This window comes from Drosophila miranda, chromosome XR (assembly GCF_003369915.1).
Source record: "Drosophila miranda strain MSH22 chromosome XR, D.miranda_PacBio2.1, whole genome shotgun sequence".
Taxonomy (NCBI): Eukaryota; Metazoa; Arthropoda; class Insecta; order Diptera; family Drosophilidae; genus Drosophila; species Drosophila miranda.
In genome coordinates, this window is record NC_046674.1 from 26,161,659 (window position 1) to 26,182,939 (window position 21,281).

General features: G+C 52.1%; 1 protein-coding gene and 2 long non-coding RNA genes across 4 annotated transcripts in view; 2 read left to right on the top strand and 1 right to left on the bottom strand.

The window, feature by feature from the left end:
• Positions 1 to 1,275: 1,275 nt before the first annotated feature.
• Positions 1,276 to 21,281, bottom strand: part of LOC108153079 — a 62,076-nt gene continuing 42,070 nt past the window's right edge. For both annotated transcript variants that reach the window (XM_033386326.1, XM_017282862.2), the window contains exons 5-10: positions 14,553 to 14,690; positions 6,472 to 7,132; positions 2,377 to 5,700; positions 2,122 to 2,305; positions 1,925 to 2,044; positions 1,276 to 1,843 (exon numbers count right to left, since the gene is read on the bottom strand). In XM_033386326.1, the coding sequence (XP_033242217.1) occupies positions 1,657 to 1,843; positions 1,925 to 2,044; positions 2,122 to 2,305; positions 2,377 to 5,700; positions 6,472 to 7,132; positions 14,553 to 14,690 (4,614 nt within the window). In that variant the 3' untranslated portion in view covers positions 1,276 to 1,656. The remainder of the gene's footprint in view (positions 1,844 to 1,924; positions 2,045 to 2,121; positions 2,306 to 2,376; positions 5,701 to 6,471; positions 7,133 to 14,552; positions 14,691 to 21,281) is intronic.
• LOC117186149 lies at positions 7,608 to 8,425 on the top strand. The gene is made up of 3 exons (XR_004471281.1): positions 7,608 to 7,806; positions 7,885 to 8,158; positions 8,224 to 8,425. It is a non-coding gene; the product is annotated as an uncharacterized LOC117186149 (long non-coding RNA).
• On the top strand, positions 12,290 to 13,029 carry LOC108153082. The gene is made up of 3 exons (XR_004471280.1): positions 12,290 to 12,485; positions 12,564 to 12,837; positions 12,905 to 13,029. It is a non-coding gene; the product is annotated as an uncharacterized LOC108153082 (long non-coding RNA).

Consider the following 21,281-nt stretch of genomic DNA (forward strand, 5'->3'; position numbering starts at 1 on the left):
ACAATATAATAATATACTCGTAATGCTCGGCGGTACAAAGGTGGTACAGAACATAAACTGCCAGAAACAATAATTAGTTAGATCCTGACACTGACACTGACCATGGGACAGACACTGGGGAGAGACCCTGGCACTGCCACTGGCACTGACACTGACACTTTGCTTCTCTTGGAACTGGAACCAAAAAACCATTGACTGCTCTTTAATATCGTGTATATATATAGAAATATAAATAGTAAGTATATATATCATTTGTTAGCTTTCATAATACATATATATATGTATATATATAGTTTTGCCCTTCGTTCGCACCTGCACTTGCACTCCCCACAATTAGAAACTAACACTTAAAACCGACTTTCATATGCGTTGCTATATCCTTGCCCCGTCCATCTATCATCCATCATCCATAATCCGTTATCCATCTCTCCATCTACATTCATTCATTCATCGATTCGATCCATCAACCGAAAGCGCTTTGAGCGTCATACTTCTGCGTACGAGAGAGTCCTCCTCTACTCTACTCTACCTCTGACCTACAGCTAAGACAAAAAAAAAAATGACACAATGGCTCCTCCTTGCTAAAGTTACTCGTTACTCGTAGATATACATATTTAAGATTCGTTCTCGTTCCCGCTCTCGTCTCTGTTTTCCTTTTCCTCGTCGTAACATAAAATTAATCAACAAATTTTTATAGTTGCTTGCTGAAACTGGAAACTGTTCTTAGTTCTTAGTAATCGTGCCCTAAGCGATGATCCGTGCCCCATGCCACACGGAAATCGCAACCGAAATACAGCCAGAGAGGGCTCCGGCTCCTGCTCCTCCAGTGGAGGCATGGGTGTGTAAGAAGTGTGTTTGGTGTGTGGAGTGTGTGCTACAGAAAGTTTCTTAAGTTGCTTAAGTATCGATCGATAAGTAGTACGATCTGTGTACGATCTACGATAAACCTCTAGCTAAACGTGAATTGCTCTCTTTTGGCTACTCCTTTTTTCATGAGTAGTCCCATCGTATCCTACTGATGCTGCTGTTGCTGCTGTCTGTGTAAACACATCTAAAAAAATGTTGTTCTCGTTCTTCTCTGTACCGTATCGTATCGTGTGTGTGTGTGTCCGCACTGTACTACATCTAGCAACTGTTGTCAAGTGCTCTTTTATATCAATATCAATATCAATATATATATATATATATATACGTGAATATACTATATATGGTTGTATATATCATCATGTCATGCTTGTATATATGCCTTCTATATAAATATCGTTCTGTTTTTTGTTTTTTTTTTTTGTCATTTGCTGGTATTGTCTGAATGTGCTACGTACTTTAAACGCTAAACTACAATAGTTCGTGTTTGTGTGTCAGAGGGGGTGTGTGGGAGGGGTTGGTGTTTCTTGCTGTTTCGTAGATCGTTTATCCGATATACAAAGACTTGATGCAAAAACAACAAACAAAAAAAAAAAACATGGGAAGAAAAAGAATTGCAAGTTGCGTTTAAAACTATCGCATATACGCATATATGCATATAACTAGTGCATACGTATGTTTTATATCCTTTATACTCTATATGCTATTAATATGTAATTCTGTTTGGTTTCCTTCCGCGATGATCATCGCGATGACTGCTGCTCCTCCACTGGGACCACGAGGACCTCCCTCCTAGAGCAGCTGCGCAATGACCGGCTCGATCAGACACATGTGCTCGGCACCGCGCACTGGCAGCCGGTTGAGGCAGAAGTGACGGATCATGTCCGGCACTGTATCGAAGGGACGACTGAACTGGCCTAGGATGTACTGGCCCGTTTCGTTCCGCTGAATCCGCATATGCATGAAGCCCTTGGCTCCCCTGGTGGCACAAACGGATATAGAGAGCGATTAGCCTTTGGGTCACAGTACTCATTGGGTCGTGGACCACACACACACTCACTTGAGAGAGAGGGAGTAATCCTGCTTGGTGGACTCGCAGTTCCGCACCAGAAAAGAGCCCTCCGACAGCGGACGGAGCGTCGTCTCCGCCTCGATGCGCGTAATGGCGCCGTGGTACCAACTGCAATGCCAAAATATTCACGCAATTATGATCGAGATTCATTCGACTGATAGCAGTAGCATCTCTGTATCCCTTACCCCTGCCGCTCCAGTGGTATGCTGACATCAATCAGATCCACGGCCGTCACATAGCCCTGGCAGAGATTCATGTTCAGCTCCTTGGTGCTGTTGAGGCCCCGCAGGTCGAGGCTGCCGAACTGTTTGGTGGCCTGCCGCGGCTCGTTCAGATTCAGCGTAAGGTTCTGCCGGAACAGGGCTGTATCTGGGGGTACAAAGTGGGCAGTGTGAGAGTGAGTGGGAGAATGATATGCGACATCGATGGCTATATCCTACCCAGCTTGCTGGCCAACTTCTGATCCTCCCGCATCGAGTGGCTGGAGGAGGCCTGCGAGATGCCACTGGACTCGGTGCTGTGCATCAGCAGGTTGTTGATCTCCGCCTGGTTGGCGCGCAGGCGCCGCCGCAATTTGGGCATGTCGAAGGGCAGCTCGCCCAGGTCCACCGAGGTGGCGCTGCCGGAGGTGCAGGCCGCCTCCTGCTGCAGCGTCTTGCGGCGCCGCAGCTTTGGCATGTCGAAGGGCAGGTCGCGCAGCTCCTGCGGTATGCCAACGTTGCCCGATCCTGATGCCGATGCAGATCCTCCCCCTCCACCGGCAGTAGTGCCCGTGCCCGAGCTGCCTGCTGCCGAGGATCCGCCGCCAGCTCCCTGGCTGGCGGGCTCTGCTCCAATGAGCTGCAGCTTGGGCAGCTTGGGCAGCGTGAGGCGCTGCAGGGCCAGGGCCGGCGGCGGCTTGCCCTCCTCCCGCGAGTGGAGCGAGATGCCGCTGTCGGAGCCGAGCAGCTCGTCGGCCAGGTGCAGCAGCGCCTTGTTGGGCGCCGCTCCTCCTCCCCGCTGGTTGCGCTGCTGCTTGGACGAAAGCGGAGCGGAGGTGGCGCCGGCGCCGGCGGAGGTGGAGGTGCCCGCCACGAGGGCCTCGTGCTCCTCCTGGACTGGGGCCTGCGACTGGGTCTGGGACGGCTGCTGCGACTGTTCGGAAGCACTGGCCGAGGCCGGCTCCTGCGAGGACTTGTCCGAGATGGGACTGAGGATGTGCAGCTTGGAGTGCAGCAAGAGCGGCGCCGGCCGCAGCGGGTAGGCCACGCTGGAGCTGCAGCTGCCGCTCTCCGAGCTGTGGGAGCTGAGGGAGCTCGAGTGGCGCGACTCCGAGCTGGAGGTGCTCCGGTTGCCCTCGCTGGTGCTCGAGCGCAGCGACTCCATGCTGCCCCCGCTGCTCGAGGTGGCTATGGACTCCGTGGAGCTGTAGTTGTGCCCCTGACCCTGCGCCTGGCCGTGGCCGTGGCCATGGCGGGTGCGACGTCCGGCCGATACGCCTGCGGCATGGTGATGGTGGTGGTGGTGGTGCTGGCGCTGCTGCTGCGGGTGGGGCTGGGCGCTGCGCCGCAGTTCCAGGACTCGACCCGACTCCAGCACAAAGGAGCGCGGCCGCCGGGCGGCAGCCGAGGCGGAAGCGGTGACGGACACTGAAGCGGAGGCCGAGGCCCCGGCCGAGGCGGAGTTCGAGTTGGTCGAGGGCGGATTCACGTAGGCGCTGTCGGTGAGGCTGTTGTCGTTACTGGAGGCGCACAGCTGCTGCTGCTGCGGCTGCTGGAGACGCATCCCCTGGAGGGGAAGGCGCAGGTCGCGCAGTCGCGGATGCGCCGGATTGGCGGCGGGCAGGTTGGGGGCGCTCTTGATGCTGTTCATGTAGCGCTCCTGCTTTCCGGGAAATTTCATAGGCAGTGGTGCCGTCGAGGGCGGCGAGGGCGTGTAGCCCCGCACCGGCAGCTGCTGCGTGCTGGAGGCACTGGCTCCACTTCCTACCGGCGCCGCCACCGCCACTGGGTCGCTGCTCTGGTTCTGATTCTGGTGATCCCGTTCCTCGAGCTTCAGATTTCCCAGTTCCGCCTGCACCTGGTGCACCTGGACGTGGGCGTGGGCGTGGCCATGGCCATCGCTGTTCTGCTCCTGGAGGGCCTGGTTCTTGGAGTTCTTTGTTCGCTTGCACTCGAGGCGGCTCTTGGCCTTGGCGGCCGAGGCTGCAGCCGTAGCCGCCGCGACGGTCTCGCTGTTGCCGTTGCCGTTGCTCAGCTGGAGGAGCACCGAGTGGTTGGTGATGCGGTCCACCTCGTCCAGGTCGTCGTCCGACTTGGCTATCTTGCAGTCGAAGGCCGTCTCGTAGATCTGCCGCCTGCGGCTGGTCATTATGTCCGAGTCCGGGTCGTCCTCGTCGTCGTCTTCGTCTTCCTCGACGTCGTCGTCGTCGTCGTCGTCGTCCTCCTCCTCCTCGCGCTCGTCGTCCCCGTAGAGATCGAGCGTGTTGACGGACTGCGCGGCTGAGTGTCCGCTGAGGCTCAGTGGCAGCTTCTCGGGACGGGCCAGTGGCAGCGGCAGGGGCAGCGGGATCGGGATTGGGATCGGGGCGCACTCGGCGCACTCGTGGACGCCATGCGGATGCACGTAGAAGATGCTGCGCGGCCGGAAGTACTCCTCGAGCTCCTCCTCCGGCTCATCGCTCAGTCCACCTCCAGCTCCTCCTCCGGCTCCGGCTGGGGGGGCGGCTACACAGGCTCCGCACACGGCTGCTGGTCCGAGCAGACGGTGCGGTGGCATCGGCGCCGAAGGCTCTGCTGGGTCGCGGGTCGCGGCTGTGGGATTCGGGGCGTTGGCGCTCGCAGGAGGCGGGGGACAGCACTTGAGCAGTTCCCCCTCGCCGGCGTCGCAGTGTTGCAGCTGCAGATGGAGCTCGCTCCCAGTGGATGGATCGGGATGGGACTGCGACTGCGACTGGGACTGGGAGTCGTGGCGCGGCTGGACGTTGCAGGTCTTGCGGACTAGGGCCAGAGCCCGGGCATGCCACTCGCGCCGCTTGAGGCACTCGCTGCAGTCGGACTCCTCCGAGGTGCTGGTGCTGGGCGTCTCGCACCGGATGATGTGCACACCCTCCTCCGTGAAGCTGTAGCGCTTGGGCGTCGACTGGTCGCCGCCGGGTGCCTCCTCGGACCCCTCTTCTTCCTCGAGACGATCGTTGTCCGCTGTCCGCTCCTCTCCCTCTCGGACTCCCTCGACCTCCCTGTGCTCGTGGTCGTCGTTGTTGTCCTTGTTGTCGTTGTCCTGGTCGCTGTCTTCTACTCCTGCTGCTGCTGCTGCTCCTGATGGCTGCGGCTCCTCTCCGTGCTCCTGCTGGGGCACATCCAAGCTGGAGCTCTTGCGGTAACCACCCAGGCACGGAAGCTCCGCTCTCAGCTGCGGCGGCTCGCTGGCCGTCGACTGGCGGCACTTCTGCTTGGCCTCCTTGTCCTTGTCCCTGTCCTTGTCCTTGTCCTTGTCCTTGTCGCGGCTCTTGAGAAGATCGGAGTAGTAGTAGGGCGAAGGCTGGCGCTTGCTGTACTCTGCTGCCGGGGCGACGGTCAGCTTTCGTGGACTCCGCTGCAGTTGGGGCGGCAGCGGGCGCACCAGATCGTCCGATATGGAGTCCGGCGAATTGAGAACCACCGCTCCAGGAGTTGTTCCCGGCGCTGCAGCCTGGGATGGAGCCTGCTGTGGCTGCTGCTTCTGGGGCTGATCGGCCTCCTCGTCTATGTCCGCCTCCTCGTCGGAGGACTTGGGCGCAGAGGAGTCTGCGGGGGGAGAAGAAAGGGAGAAAGTTAACACACTGCTGACATCGCTGACAGTTTCTAATTAAGTCGCGGAGCAACGGAGACGGCACTGCGGCATGGCGGCCCTGTGGCAACTGTGGCAACTGTGGCAACTGTGGCCTTGAGCCACGTCGTCGCTGCCGCAGTAGTCTATTTGGCGGTTGGTTAAACCCCGAAGCAGCCTCCCTCCTTCTGCTAGTATCCTTCCATTCTAATGCCAAAGTCCTGAATGACTCTTAGCCTGACTCTGGCCCCAGGAAAGAGTAGAGCAGAGCCTGCCATTTTCCATTTTCCGCTTGGCTAATCGAAGCTGCCTCTGCGGCAAAAGTGTCTGCATCGCAGGCGAGAAACTTGCACCGCATCTCGGGCTCGGGCTGAGGCTCCACTTAATTGCCATCCACTTAAGGTGGCACCTGCCTCCTGCCTCCTGCCCCCAGCCTCGTGTCTCCTGCCTCCAGCCTGTTGAGAGGCCAATGTCTATGCCTTGGCCTTCAGTGAAGGCCTGCTCGTGCTCCTACTCCTGCTGCTCCTTCACTTTTCCGCTTTTCCGCTCTTCAACTAGTTACGCGCCTAATGAACCCCGACAACTTTTCATTTGGTTGCAAGTTTCTTGGAATACTCGCAAGTTATTCGAGGGAGGGGCAGACAGCTATTTTGTTCTTATAATTAAAATAATGCCCTCCACATCAATTTTTCCCTTCTGCTGGTACGCAGCCTCGGGCCTCGTGCCTCGTGGGGCACACTCACACTCACCCGAATCGTAGTGGCTGTTCCGTTTATCCTTCCGCTGGTGCTGCTGGTCGTTGTTGTTGTTGTACGTGGAATGCCGCTGCTGCAATGTATGTTGCAACTGCTGCGGCTGCTGTTGCTGCTGCTGCTGCTGTTGGTGGCGCTTGTGGCTCGGGGCCGTGCGGCGCTTAGCCTTCTTGTGGTACACCTTCTTGTGGTGGCCGTTGCCGCTCTGGTGGCGCGTGTCCTTCGGATCGGAGTAGCCTTCGATCAGCTTCACGGAGGCCTGCTTGATGTTGCTGTTGGGCAGCGGCGGATGTTGCAATGTTGCACGATGCTGTAGCTGCTGCTGCACTTGTTGTGCCCCAACTGGCAACGTGTTGTTGTTGTTGGTGGTGTTGTTGTGGAGGTGCTGCTGCTGCTGCTGGTGCACCGAGTGGTTGCCGATGTGCGTGTTGTTGTTGTTGTTGTTCAGCTGCTGCTGCTGCTGCTGCTGCTGGTGGGTTGCTGCTGCTGCTGCTGCTGCTGCAGATGCTGCCGCTGCCGTTGGCGGCTGCTGAATGGGCAAAGTGGCCGAGGGGACCGGGCAAAGCGGTGGCGGCGGTAGAGGCGGTGCTGCCGCTGCCGCTGCTGCTGCTGCTGCTGAAGGTTGCTGCGTCGCTTGTTGGGCTTCTCCGAATGGCAGCTGTCGGAAATAAAAAGAAGATTGGGTTGCGGTCGGGGAGGCGCCATTAGCATTTGTTTGCAACTAATTTGATTTGCATTTCAATTTCCAATTTGTTGGCATTTAATTGAAGGGAATGGGGAGAAGGAAGAAGCGAGAAGGGAAGAGGGAAAGACAAAGGCAAATGCAAATGGAAACTCGTTTGCAGCGATTGTATGTTTTCCCTTAGATGGTGCACCACACCACACCACACCACACTAACAATCAGCCATCCCCATCCCCAAGCCAAAGGCAGAACGCATCTCCGATCCAAAGGACACCACTATTCCTCAAAATATATAAGCATACACAGATGAATAGATCTGCAAGGCTATCTCCGATCTGCAACCAAACCCGAAAATGCGCACCGGATTTCACAACTGAGATACATATATGTTCATATAGTAGGCTGTGGAATCGAACAAAAGCATAGAAAAATTTTTGGTAGGGAAAATATTTTGGGGAATATTCATTCGGTCCCCAGGCCTCGACTGGGAAGCATCAAAATTTTCAGTGTTCTGTTTTCTGTTCTGTTTAGTGAAAAAAATTGAATCAAACTAATTTTAAAAAAGTGAAAAATAATTTCCGGACTATTGAAAAAAAAAATAATCAAACAAAAATAAACAAAATTACACTAAAAATGATTCTCAAAATAAGTACGAGGAAAAAGCAAAAGCTCAGTCGAGGCTCTTCAACGATTTTAATCTTTCGGTTTTCTCCTGCCTCCCCTGTAGGATACAGGATCCGCTGATCCGTGTTTCTGTACAGGCCTGTTCCACAGATGGATGAAAGGAGAGGATGATACCTCCAGGCACCCACACTCACACCACCACTCACACCACCACACACAACCGCACTCACGCAGTCGCATTAAAACTCGTTCTCGAAATCGCATTTGCACAACTATTGCAGGATGGAACCGGCCCAAGGCACAGGGGATGGCATCCTGGACAAGAGCTTCATTGGGCAGATAAACCAAGAAGCGAACTATAAGCAGCCTCTACCTTGGTGAGTCGGGAACTAATTAATTTGAATTGGATTGAATTAATCCTTCTCTACTTTTCCATTTACAGATTGAAGGCTGTGCTGTGGATGGCACCGACACTCGACACTGTTGGCTCTGGTTCGGGCTCTGAATATCGGGGGTCGCATCAATAAACAGAACAACAAATCAACACGAATTGTTGCAAGCACAGAACACCAATCGACACATTTTATCGACTTTGTTTATAGCAAATGGTTAAGATCATTAAAAATTTGATTTATTTAACCATCCATCGATTGTTTTCTTTGATTCGTGTGATTCTCCTTTGTGGCAGGGCACAAGAGCATTTGCCGCCTGCAGATTCCTCTGGAAGCTGGAAACTGGAAGCTCTGTGAAGGCCGTCGCCGCAGATCTCATTGCCTCCGCGATTCCCTCCTGCATTGCTCTCGCTGCAAAAATCTCAGCAAATCACATTCCTTTCGGGAGCTAGACCAGACAGAATTTTTTATGCCTCCTGCCTGCTGCTTTGATATGAATTTCTCAGGGCTTACTTAGTTACAATATGATACAAATCTAGAAATGAGGAGCATTTCACTCAAATTACTCAAATTAAATTAAGCTGAAACTCTGGAAGGCGATAGAAATTGCAAAATTCCTCAGAGTTCGAAACATAATCTCATGTTTATCGTTTATCATGCGGTAGTATTTTCTCATTTTTCTATTCTTCTGAATTCGCTCATTTGTTCGATTGTGAGAAGTATTCCTCTGATGAACGAACCCATCCACTGGCCAGTGGGCCTTGCATTTGCTTCGTTCCCCAAGAGTGCCATCCCATCCCCCTGCCTCTTTCCACATCAATCCCTTAGTAGTCACAACATCCGTCGTTTGATTGTGTAGCTACTTGGGCAGTGGTTTCCTCGATCTAGTTCCTTTGCCGCAAGCCTGACAAATTACAAAACTGACATTAACAGGATCCTAATGTGTGCAAATTATGAGACAGTCATAATCTCATCCTCATGCTCGCCCTGTGCGTTCGGATTCTGGTCATAATGTTAAAAATAAATTTCCGCTTACACGGTCATCCCAGACCACATCCCACATCCAACATCCCACATCTCAAATCCCACATCCTACATCCTACATCCTACATCCATATTCTTGTTGAGCGGAAATTGATGTTTGGCCACAGACGACACAGGAAGTGGCAGGAAGGCAGAAGGTGGAGTGGGAGCAGGAGGTCATTGTGCGCCAAAAACATTTTTAATTGAAACTCATAAATAAGGACCTCCTCTATTGAGGAGGACTCCGAGAACCAGAAGGGGGAGGCACCAGAAGAGGCTGCTTGGATAACCATTTTTAATGAATTTGAACTTGAAACCGAATGCAATGCAGCAGATAGCTGCTGCTGCTGCTGCCTCCCTTTTGTTGCACAAAAGCTGGTTGCCACAGAAACCTCCGCGCCGCGCCGCACCGCGCCGTGTTCTCCGTCTCAAAGCGATGGGAAAGGCAAGGCAGATTGATAATGGCGGTTGCCTGTGCGCTAGCCAGTGGTAGGAGTAGGGGTTTGGGGTAGGGGCATGGGGCATGGGGCAGGCTGCCACGGGGAGACTTGTTAGGGTTCGTTGGTTCTTCGCTGGAGCTATTCTTGTGCTATGTGTGCTTAAGCCCCTCCCCCCCCCCCCCCCCCCCCCCCCCCCCCCCCCGTTGCACCCATCCCCCACTCTCGTTTGAACGAGTGTTTTGCCGTTTAAATATTTGCCTTTGATTATCCACATACGATATAAGCAGACACATACTTCATGCACCATACATCCCATGTACTCGTACCATTTATACATATCTGTGGATACATATATCCATAGATACTCGTACTCGTACTCGTACTCGTATCTCCTCATGCACGATTGCCCGGCACCAATCAGTGTGGGGTGAGGAGCAACAGAGGGTAACAGGGTAACAGAGTAACAGGGTGAAGGGGCAACACGGGCAACAGGGGCAACAGGGTGTGCGGCAAATAATGAAAAACTGTTGGACTCTCTGTCTCTGGAATGTCGTCTGCTGAATGTTGTTGCCGCAGCAACATGATTTTTATGCCAACTTTAATGAAAAAAATACAAATACAAATACAACTACAAATAAATGAAAGGAGGAATCCTTATGGAGGTGTACGTGTGAGAAGGGGGGCCAGACAGACACAGACATAAAAAAGCGGGAGAGAGTGAGAGAGAAAGAGAGCAGAGAGTTGATGAGATGAGGAAATGTCTGCCTAAAGACTAATGCTGATGTAGAACAACAGCACCTCCTTCTTGGACTCCTTTCACTCCTTCTAATCCTTCTACTGCTACTGCTGTCTCCTGTGGGATGGATAGGATATCGCTCAGTTCTGAAAATATACCTATAAATATACAATGCCACCTCCATCCTGTACCTGCACTAAGCATCAGCCTTGGATTTGGCAACTTTCCTAAACGAATTTAGGCCATAAAAGTGCCAGTTCTCCGCCTTCGTTCATTCGAAAGTTGGCGCTTGCATCAGTCTCTTCTAAGCGATCCCAATCCCTGTGTACTATCTGCGGCCTACAGGGTATCATTGCAGAACAGGCCCATCAGCCCCAGCCCGCATTCCGCATCCTGCCTTCCAGCCAGACAAAGCGGCGTATGAGTGATATCTAAGCTGCGGCTCCTCCTCAGCCTCTCCTCTGCCTCTGGCGTTTCATTCGGAGTTTCAGAGCTCCTAAGTTATTGAAATATACAAAAACCATGCAACACACACACACACACATACACGTACACATTCAAATAGAGGACATAGAGCCTTTGTGTGCGGCGGAGTTTTGCTCACTTTTCTTCCTACTTTCAGTTTTTTGTTCTTTTTTGCTGAGTTATCGCTGAATATTACTCCATGGAGAGTAATACTAGCAGCAACAGCAACTGTAAAAGGCGGCCCCCCCCCCCCTCACTCTCCTCTCTCTCTCTGGAGACCCTTCCCCTCTGGCCAAGTAAACACTTCAGGAGACCCAGACTCAACAGCGTTCCACATATCGCAAAAATGTCGCGTCGCATCGCCCGCTTCTCGTTTTCCATTTATATGCGAGTTTTTTGCCAAAACGGAAAAATAGCAACAACAATGGCGCACCCATACACACACACACGCACAGGCACACGCACACATGCTAAGAGCGAAAGCCATTATGGCATCATCACATGGCTATGGACACGCGTCTCTCGTCGGCATGAGGAGGGGTATCCGTATGCCTCCCAAGCCTCCCAAGCCTGCTGTTTACGCAAAACAAAAGTCAAAAGATAAAATTACATTAATAATTGTGCGGGGGGAGTGAGAGAGAAACGCTAGAGATGGTATCGTGTATCCGATGTATCGCGCCGCAGGATACCAATGGAATATAGGCATTCCTAACAGAGACAAGCCAACACGACTCTATCACGATTGATCCTTTACCCCTTTGGAGGTTGGCACGCAGTGACTGCATCTTTCAAAAGGCGGTGCAACTACTGCCCCATCAAGTGGCCCGTGTGACAACAGCAGAAGGCTGAGCGCTTGAGACGAGAGTTCTCCCACACGATTGAATTTTGTGTAATCTTTAAAGAGCCGATCGGAATCAACTTTGAACGGATGTTGAGGAGTTCTTCGATAATCGATATTTAATCTGCCAGATATCGTGCCCTTCAAACACACATCGTGCCATGTCGTGCTGTGCCGTGTCGCCTCGTGACTCCACCTCTAATACTCATATGCATATGCACCCCAGTGCGAAAGAGAAAGCCTGAGAGTAGAGAGCCCTTCGGACAGAGACAGTGCGAAACTAACAGCGAGAGGGAGACGCTGGACCATTTGCTGCATGAATCGGAGAATACTCCTATTTCAGTAGAAAGAGGCAAATGGAGAGGCCAGGGGCAGGATTCCACCACGGAATGGATATGGCACTAGGGATACCCGGCAACAGTCGGGAGTATTTAACTAACCGCATTCTGTGGAGCCTTCAACAATTTCCAGCAATTAGCACTAATCTTTTATCGATTCGATTCAATTCGCTTCGCCAACTTCGATCTCCAACTGCGACAACTGAGATATGTTCATATAGTAGGCTGTGGAATCGATAAAAAGCATAGAAAAATTGTTGGTAGGGAAAATATTTTGGGAAATATTCATTCGGTCCCCAGACCTCGACTGGGAAGCATCAAAATTTTCAGTGTTCTGTTTTCTGTTCTGTTTAGTGAAAAAAATTGAATCAAACAAATTTTAAAAAAGTGAAAAATAATTTCCGGACCATTAAAAAAAAAAATAATCAAACAAAAATAAACAAAATTACACTAAAAATGATTCTCAAAATAAGTACGAGGAAAAAGCAAAAGCTCAGTCGAGGCTCTTCAACGATTTTAATCTTTCGGTTTTCTCCTGCCTCCCCTGTAGGATACAGGATCCGCTGATCCGTGTTTCTGTACAGGCCTGTTCCACTGATGGATGAAAGGAGAGGATGATACCTCCAGGCACCCACACTCACACCACCACTCACACCACCACACACAACCGCACTCACGCAGTCGCATTAAAACTCGTTCTCGAAATCGCATTTGCACAACTATTGCAGGATGGAACCGGCCCAAGGCACAGGGGATGGCATCCTGGACAAGAGCTTCATTGGGCAGATAAACCAAGAAGCGAACTATAAGCAGCCTCTACCTTGGTGTGAGTCGGGAACTAATTAATTTGAATTGGATTGAATTAATCCTTCTCTACTTTTCCATTTACAGATTGAAGGCTCTGCTGTGGATGGCACCGACACTCGACACTGTTGGCTCTGGTTCGGGCTCTGAATATCGGGGGTCGCATCAATAAACAGAACAACAAATCAACACGAATTGTTGCAAGCACAGAACACCAATCGACACATTTTATCGACTTTGTTTATAGCAAATGGTTAAGATCATTACAAATTTGATTTATTTAACCATCCATCGATTGTTTTCTTTGATTCGTGTGATTCTCCTTTGTGGCAGGGCACAAGAGCATTTGCCGCCTGCAGATTCCTCTGGAAGCTGGAAACTGGAAGCTCTGTGAAGGCCGTCGCCGCAGATCTCATTGCCTCCGCGATTCCCTCCTGCATTGCTCTCGCTGCAAAAATCTCAGCAAATCACATTCCTTTCGGGAGCTAAACAAAATTCAATAAAATGAATTTCAAGTGGCAGACAGACAGACTTCTCCTTGCCTGCTGCCTGCTGCCTCCTGCCTTCACTTTTTTATGTGCCTCATGCGGCGCTGCTTTCATTTTCATTTTCGTTTTTAGTGGCAATATGCAAAAGGAGAACAAAACACCAAATATTTTCATATGGGCCATAAAAAACACAAAACACACACAAACAAAAAGAAGAACCCGAAACGAATGAAATGGCGGCTTGGGTGCAGATTCTTTGGGGGGCAGCATCGTCGGGTATTTGATTTGTGGCACGGCCCGCATTTGCTGCAGCCTGAGGTTATCCCCTCTCTCTTTCCCTCCTTGCCACCTTCCCACGCTGCTTCTCTTTCGTTTTGTCTCCTTCATTCTCTCTCCTAATGTTTTCCCATATCTGTGGCCATTTTTTATGGCCAGGCATCAGGTCCCGCCGCAGGGCTCCGCTCCGTTTGTTGGCTGTTTGCTGTTTTCTGTCGATGGCCGATGGTCTGTGTCTGTGTGTGTTCCTCGTATTTCTGTTTCGCTCTTTTGTTTTTTTGCAATATTTAGCCAATAGTCCGTGCATTGTTTGAGCAACGCTTTGTTTGTCCTGCCACTGGCACTGCTCCTGTCGTTGCGCGTAAGCCAGCCAAAGATGAAAGCCGTCAAGCATGGAAGCACGCCTGCACGACTTACCGAATACCCTGGAGTGCAAGGGCACTCGATTGGCATTGGGACAAATAGCACATCATGCGTATATCTAGTGAAATGAAGCTCCCACACATATCGGTGGAGTGTCTAGGATAGATCTAAGCGGAAGGACAGGCATTTGATCTACATTACCAATGGCAATCTTAAGAATAACTTAATCTACGTGTACAACGATCCCAGGAGTCCCAGAGTTCTCTGGAGTAGTGCTGGCAGTACTGGCAGTGCCGAAGGAGAGGGCGATGCCTTTTCATTAACGCATTTTCATTGCTGATACGCCTCCTTGCTGAGCCTCCCTCCTGGATCTGTATCTGAATATGGATCTGTCGCTGAATTGTGAACCGTGGATGGTGGATGCTGCTGGAGCGTGCAGTTTATCAATTAGCTGTCCAGAGCAGCAGTTAATTGCCATCCCATTCCACGGGCAACTGGTCGGTCCTCCCCACTTAATGATGAAGGTTGAAGGATGCGAATGGCATGAAGGTTGTGGCTGTGGCTGTGGCTGTGTGGATGGGACTGTTGTGCTGTGATGGTGGACTTACAAACTCCGTTTGCTGGGGACTGGGGACTATCCAGTGCTCGGGGTTCGTTGGTATCGCCTCCGCCAGGCACGGATCGAAGCTGGACGGTCGTTTTTTAACAAAGTCTACGGGCAGGCTGTAATCATCACAGATGGCAATCTGCAAAAGATACAAAAACGGAATAGATGCATGAGTCGGAGGAGTCAGTGGGAGGAAGAAAGAGGGAGGGGCTCACATGAGTATGCTAAAAATAAATGTTACATAAAATGCATGCCTCACATTGAAGCATGAAGCATTGAAGGAAACAATAACCAGCGCCACAAATTGCACGACACGTGCAGCGCAACACAAGTGTGTGCCGTGCCCCATGCCCCTGCTACACTCCCCTGCCCCTGCCACAGCCACAGCCTCAGCCTCAGCAGTGTGCCACAGATGCAGAGTGCTTCAGAGTCTGCTTCTTGCGTCTTGAGTCTTGAGCCAGCGAATGTCTGCGTCATCAAAAATGCACAACAATGGCTAAATTACAGTTACAATTAAAAATGGCGACGATGCCTTTTCCGCTCCTTGCGTCTCGCTTTTGTTAGGGCTTCCCCCTGCCCATGCCACTGCCACTGCCACTGCCACTGCCCCTGCCCCATTCCCCTGTTGCTACCATCAGATGTAAATGTGGAATGGAAAGCCGCCGATGGATGGATGGCAAAGCAAAGGAATCCTCGAGTATTGCAATTATCGTTAAGTGGGAAAACAAAGGCGCACGGGAGATACGAGAGGGACGCACAGACGGGGACGGGGGGCCAGCAACTCCAGATGGCTTAAAGATTAAAGCCGCCAACGAATGGCTAACGGATTGGTCTCTACTTTCGAGCCACATTTTAGTTTCACATTTCAGTGCGAAGAAGGCGCTCGTACAAGTACAGTTGCCATCGATGCAACGCCTATAGATCGCTTTCCAACACTGAAAATTGCTTCGATTGACAGCTGCAAAGCCTTGCAACGAATTTATTTGTGCATTTTTTGGCGTAATTTCACTTCGAGTTAGCGGAACTAAGAAGCATCGAAAGCAAGTACAGTTGCCACCCAAATGAATAGTCGCAGGTTGCGGGACTGCTGGCAGGAGTTGAGGGCATGGGGAATAGTATCTGAGTGAGAGCAAAACTAAGTTATGACTCATGCAGCTGGCACTTGGGTTACAGTCAAAGGCAAAGGCGCCTCAAGGTCACCGGGAAGCAGCAGCCGAGGCAGAAGCAACCACTCAGACGACAACCACTCGACAAATTCAATCAGAGCCCAAAGAGATATCCTCTATCTGGTGTAAATCCCAAATCCTAGGACCAAGAGGCAGAAAGGCAGGAGGCAGCAGCCAAGAGACACCTGCCACCACCCCGCCTTTGCCGCCCTGTTAAATGTCAAGCTTCACTTTCGAGTCGTACCTCGAAGTACAATTGCAGGCGATAAAGCTGACGACAATTGCGGCAATACCATTCCCATCCAGGAGCCGTGTGGCACGAACCGCAGCCAGAGTTTAGCCGCAGCCCACGCGCTACGGCAGTGGCGTCCCCGGGGACGTCGACACATCTGCGGTGGAATCGCTGGGCACAAGGGCCGGAGCACACCACGGAGGCCGCCTCCTCGCCGGCATTAAAATCAATCCAGCAGCGACGACAGAACATGTTGCTAATAATTTCCACGGCTGTCTGCGTGGCTGCCTCTTGCCCCTTGCCGCGAACAGGACTTTGCGAACAGGACACTTAGGAAAATTACAAAAATCTTCCACCGAAAGAAACCGAAAGGAGTAAGACGCGGAGGCGTACTCAGGTGTTGGCATGCGAACGGCAATCAGCGCACTGAGCGGAGAGCAGAGCAGAGCCATCCGTTGGATGGGCGGATGGGAGGATGGGAGGATGGAGGATGAAGGACCTGTAACTAGGGCCAATTTCCAGTCCTTTCATTCGCTCTGGCCCCTGGGGCCATCATTCGAAATAGAAAGGATAGAAAGGATGCACGCTGAGACGCTGAGACCCACCCGATGGTAGGGTGCAGCCAATCCCTGACTGAGGATCGCTGAGCACCACTATTAGGTATGGAAATTCTTCTGGAGGATCGTCTTTTCCAAGGATTTCTAAGGAGAATGGTTTCTAAGGCAATTCGCACGGCGGGTGGATGCACTGTGTGGCATGGATCCAAGGAGAAACACAGTTGGCAACACACACCCCGTGGCACACTCTGTGGCATGCCACCAATCAAATGGTGTCATCTGAAATGTACCTACGCTTTCGGTGCCAGCTTTTGCAAGTGAAAGTTGGGTAATGAATCGCCATCCCTCCACTCCCCCATCCCCTTGATGACTCACTAAGCAGCCACTCATGCAGCATGCCCCATTCGCCATGCCCCCTGCCCCAGACAGTAGTGATTGCCAAGAGTTGCCAAGAGTCTCATCTCCTTTTTGGCCAGGCATAAATGGGGGCGGCATCGCCTCATTGCCTCCGTCTGGTTGAGTAAATATCATAAATTTTAAAGGCGGCATTAATGTGCAGCCACAGTCGTTGCTGCAGCCACAGAAAGCCACAGTGGCAGGTAGCCTTGAGGCAGGCACAGGCCCAGGCCCAGGCACAGGCCATCTACAGTTTCGGTGTCTCCTCCATGGCGCATAACCGCAGGCACTTTGGCACAGCGCCCGCCCTGAAACACACTGTCTGCACCGACTTGGCTGCAACGTCGCCTCCGTGCCTTCGTTCCGTTCTGGCGCTGCCACATGTTGCCCTTGCAACCTCCTGTGCGGCTTTTGTGTGACACATTCTGGCCATTCGGGCAGGAAATGAAGCTGGTGGCTGCTGGCTGGCATATTGCGGAGATTGCAGTTTCAGTGCCCGCACCCTCCCCCTCCCCCCCACGAACGGAGGAGATGGCAGGGCGTCTTTTGTCCGTCCTCGAGTCCTGGCATGGCTTTGATTCTTGCTTATTAAAAGGTGGCCACAAAGCAGAGCAGAGAGGCGTCTAAGAATATAAGATAGAGGCGGCAGGACAGGTGCAGACAACCCATTCTGCACCAAGAGGCACTGCTTCCTTGAAGATGCACCCATCCATCCCGTGGTGCTTTTATTTCGAAGATCCATCTGGCAAAAGACAATCCAATCGTTTCTCCCTCTCTGCGTGCAGCACTTTTGGGGCATCTGCTGGCCGCATCCGTAATCCATGGCATGGCATGGCCCTAATCCAGATGTTGGCTTCGCTAATTGGCAACAAATCCAGGCCGCCTTTGACCTTTGCCATCGCCTACTCATCCTCCTTCTTCCGCCGGCTGTTTCGATGGACTGATTGAGTGATTGATTAATCGATTGGCTGCCCTCCGCCCTCCTGCCCCCTGCCGTTCCGTTTTCGCTGCTCGTCGGGCTGCTCGATTGATTGATTAGTCGGTGGGTGGCTTGGGGCCATACGGTAAGGGCTAACAGGGCTAAGGGGGCTAAGGGCCACTTTCAATTACCAATTACCAACAAGGCTGACACACACCACTGCCACCCCACGCTGTCCATCCGCGTGGATCCCCTTTCTGGCCTTTAACGCCCAATTGATTTGTTTGGTTAATGCGTGGGACGATTACAGGTAAATTTCCACCTGCCGCCTGCCGCATGCCGCATGCCGCATGCCGCATGCCTGCTCCTTTGTGGAAATGTTTACACTCCACCGTGCCACTCCACAGTGGCCCTTTGCTTCGTGGCACTCTCTAACTACTTCCCCCTACCCCCACCCTTCCACTAGCCCCCCCTCCACTTCTCTTTCTCTCGCTTTGGAAAACTTTTTAATAGCTCTTCGGGCGGCGGTATTTTTGCGGCATATGCGCTGGAAAGTATGCAAAATATTTTTAATTTTTTCTGCCCCAACGCAACCCTCGACTGCAACCGACAGAACCATTAAAAATGGCCGACACGGCCTCGTCAACGGTACATTTTGGAGCAGGCTGGAGGGAAGCGAAGCTGCTGGGCAGAGAGAGCCGGAGCAAAACGGTAAAAAGCAAAGTTTCAAGTGCTCCCCAGTGCTCCCCCTCCCTTTAGCGTGGAGATGTTGAGGGAGGTCGCTGAAGGGTGTCATCGCCAAGGCATGCGGCCCCTGTCGTCCCCGTCCCCGTCCCCGTCCCCCTCCCCGTCGTCATGACTCCATAACGGACTGTCCGGAGAGGAGCAGAAGGCATCAGCAGAAGGCATCAGCGGACATCAGCCAAGAGCGGACCGAACCGGTGGCATATCCTTCCCTTGAGTTTCCTTCCCCCCCTCTTCGGGGGTTGCACATAAATTTTAATTAAATATTTTGTTGGTATTTCTGTTTCTGTTGCCATTTTAAAGGCCTGACAGAAACAGGAGCCGGCAGGAGGCAGATGGGTGTGTGTTGCATACACCACTTCAAATGCTGTGCCACCTGACAGACACCAGACAGTGGGAGGGCAGTGGGTGGGCAGGGGGGAGGGCAGGGGGCGGGGAACAGGGGGTCTATAAATTTCAATGTCGCAACACTCAAACCACTCGTCGATGGCTGCGATGCCTGCGATGCGTGCCAAACAGACAACATTTGACTTTGCCCCAAGAGTCAAGGGTGGCTGGCCAGGGGCAGGGGCAGAGACAGGACCAGGAGAACAGGAGGCAGTGACGGGGACAGCGACAACCCCGATGCGATGTGCCGCCACATAAATTGTTTGGCCAAAATGTAATGAAAATCACGCAAAAAACCAGCAACCGGCATAAAAACACACAACAGAAAATGTGAACCAAGGCCACGAATCGGGGAATACCCTGCCCTGCAATCGCTCCAATTATTCCTGGCGAGGATCCTTGAAATGTGAAAGAAATCCCTTCTCTTTCGTGGATGAACTAATGCGATCGATCCGCGCATGAATCCAGTCTGCACAGCCGGGTAGAAGAGTGCCACAATCGTTCGCTCATCGAGGTGTGGGTGGATGCTCACATCTGCCGATGAGCCCCAGGCTTGGAGCGCAAGGATCTGCTGCTGGCTCGTCCAGCTTTGAAGAAGATACTTGCACACAATCCCGATACCATATAGTGAAGGGCAGATACAGATACATTTACCCCTTCAGCGAAAGGGTAAGCCAGAGAGAAGAGCGAAAGGTGAAAGGGCACAGCAGAGAGAAGAACGAGAAGAAAAAGAGCGGCAGCCGAATGGCAACCGTAAAATAAATAAATTCATTTGTGGCCGCCTTCGCCCGTCGCTGACCCAAGGCCGGTCGAGTTTTAAATACTACACATGTTGCCACCAAATGTTGTTCCCGCCACTCGCGTGGCACGGCACCCACTCTGTGTGGAACTCTGTGGCAAGCGAAGCCAACTTCCTGTTCCTGTTCGTGTTCCGTGTGTGTCCTTTCTGAACGGCTGCGAGTACGAGTCCCTTCCACTGGCACTTGCAACCTTCCACCCATCCATCCTTCTTCTGTTGCCACCACAGTTGAGCGAACATTGGAAATTGTTCTGCTTACGGGAGCAGAAGTTGAGCGGGTGGCTCAACGTCGAGGATTGAGGATTGAGGATGGCGGACTGCGGACTGCGGATTGGGGATTGTGTGGGGCGCTTTTATGGTGAGTGGAGGGGGGGGGGGGGGGGGGGGGTGTAGTTTTGTGAACTTTGCAGAAATGCAGTGACCGGAAAGTTGTAATATCCAATCGCCACTTTATTTGCGAATATTTCGGACTCCGCTACCGCGCCTCACTTTCCTCCGCTCCCGCTCCGGTTTTCCCTTTGCTGTTGATTGGTTTGGTGGGTGGCTCGGTGGTTGTGGGCTGGTTGTAGTATATTTAAATGGCGATTACGTGGCAAGAGCCAAATGAATTGCCAACAAAGCAAAGTGGCAATAATTGAGACCCCAATGGCCATTTCATATCGGAAATTGCAGGCCCAGCCGCAGTCCTGGGTTGCCTGGCTCCCTGGCTCCCTGGCTCCCTGGCTCCCTGGCTCTCTGCCTCTCTGACTGTCGGCTCGATTCAACCTCAAAATGCAATCAGACTTTCGCCCACATTCCACACTGCCACACTGCCACATCGACCGCGGTGGGCCGTAGGTCAGCAATCAATTGCGATACGCTCGAGATTTGCTTGAAAGTTCTTCGAATCTAATCGGTTCTCAGATTTTGTAGGTTTTTAGCATAGATTCTCGCATCTGCAATTTCTTTGGAGTTCGAGTCGGAACGAATTGTAACTTCCGGAGAAACTTTTGGTGCCATTCTTCCATTCCACAGCACCCACTCACACGTTGTCCATTCCCTCGTTTCTTCTTTTTGGGGGGGAAAACCATTACTGGAAAGTGGAGTCATTGCAACGTACATCTGTATCTTTTGTATTCGCATCACTTTTTGTGGAAAATCGCCTGGCAGTTATCCGTGAAAATGGCATGACATACTCGTACCGAATGGCATGACATGCAAAATCCCTACTATGGAATGACACACCAAAAAGCGGTTCCATTTTGTCATGGCATGCGTGTACAAGCCCTGCGCCAGGCCATGACACAAATGGTGGCACATCCTGTGGGGCAGGGGAGGGGGGAAATCCGACATCTGATGGCAGTTCCAGTTCCAGTTGCAAGACCCCCGCAACTATGTCACCGAAAAGCCCCAACCGCCACCACCGAGCGAATCAAGCAAATCAGCCAAGAAACCCAAGAAACCCGAGAAACCAAGAAACTACCCAAGAAATGCCCACGTTCCGCACCCTCACTCTCTTCCTTGATGGCATTCCTTAGCATATGGGTCCAA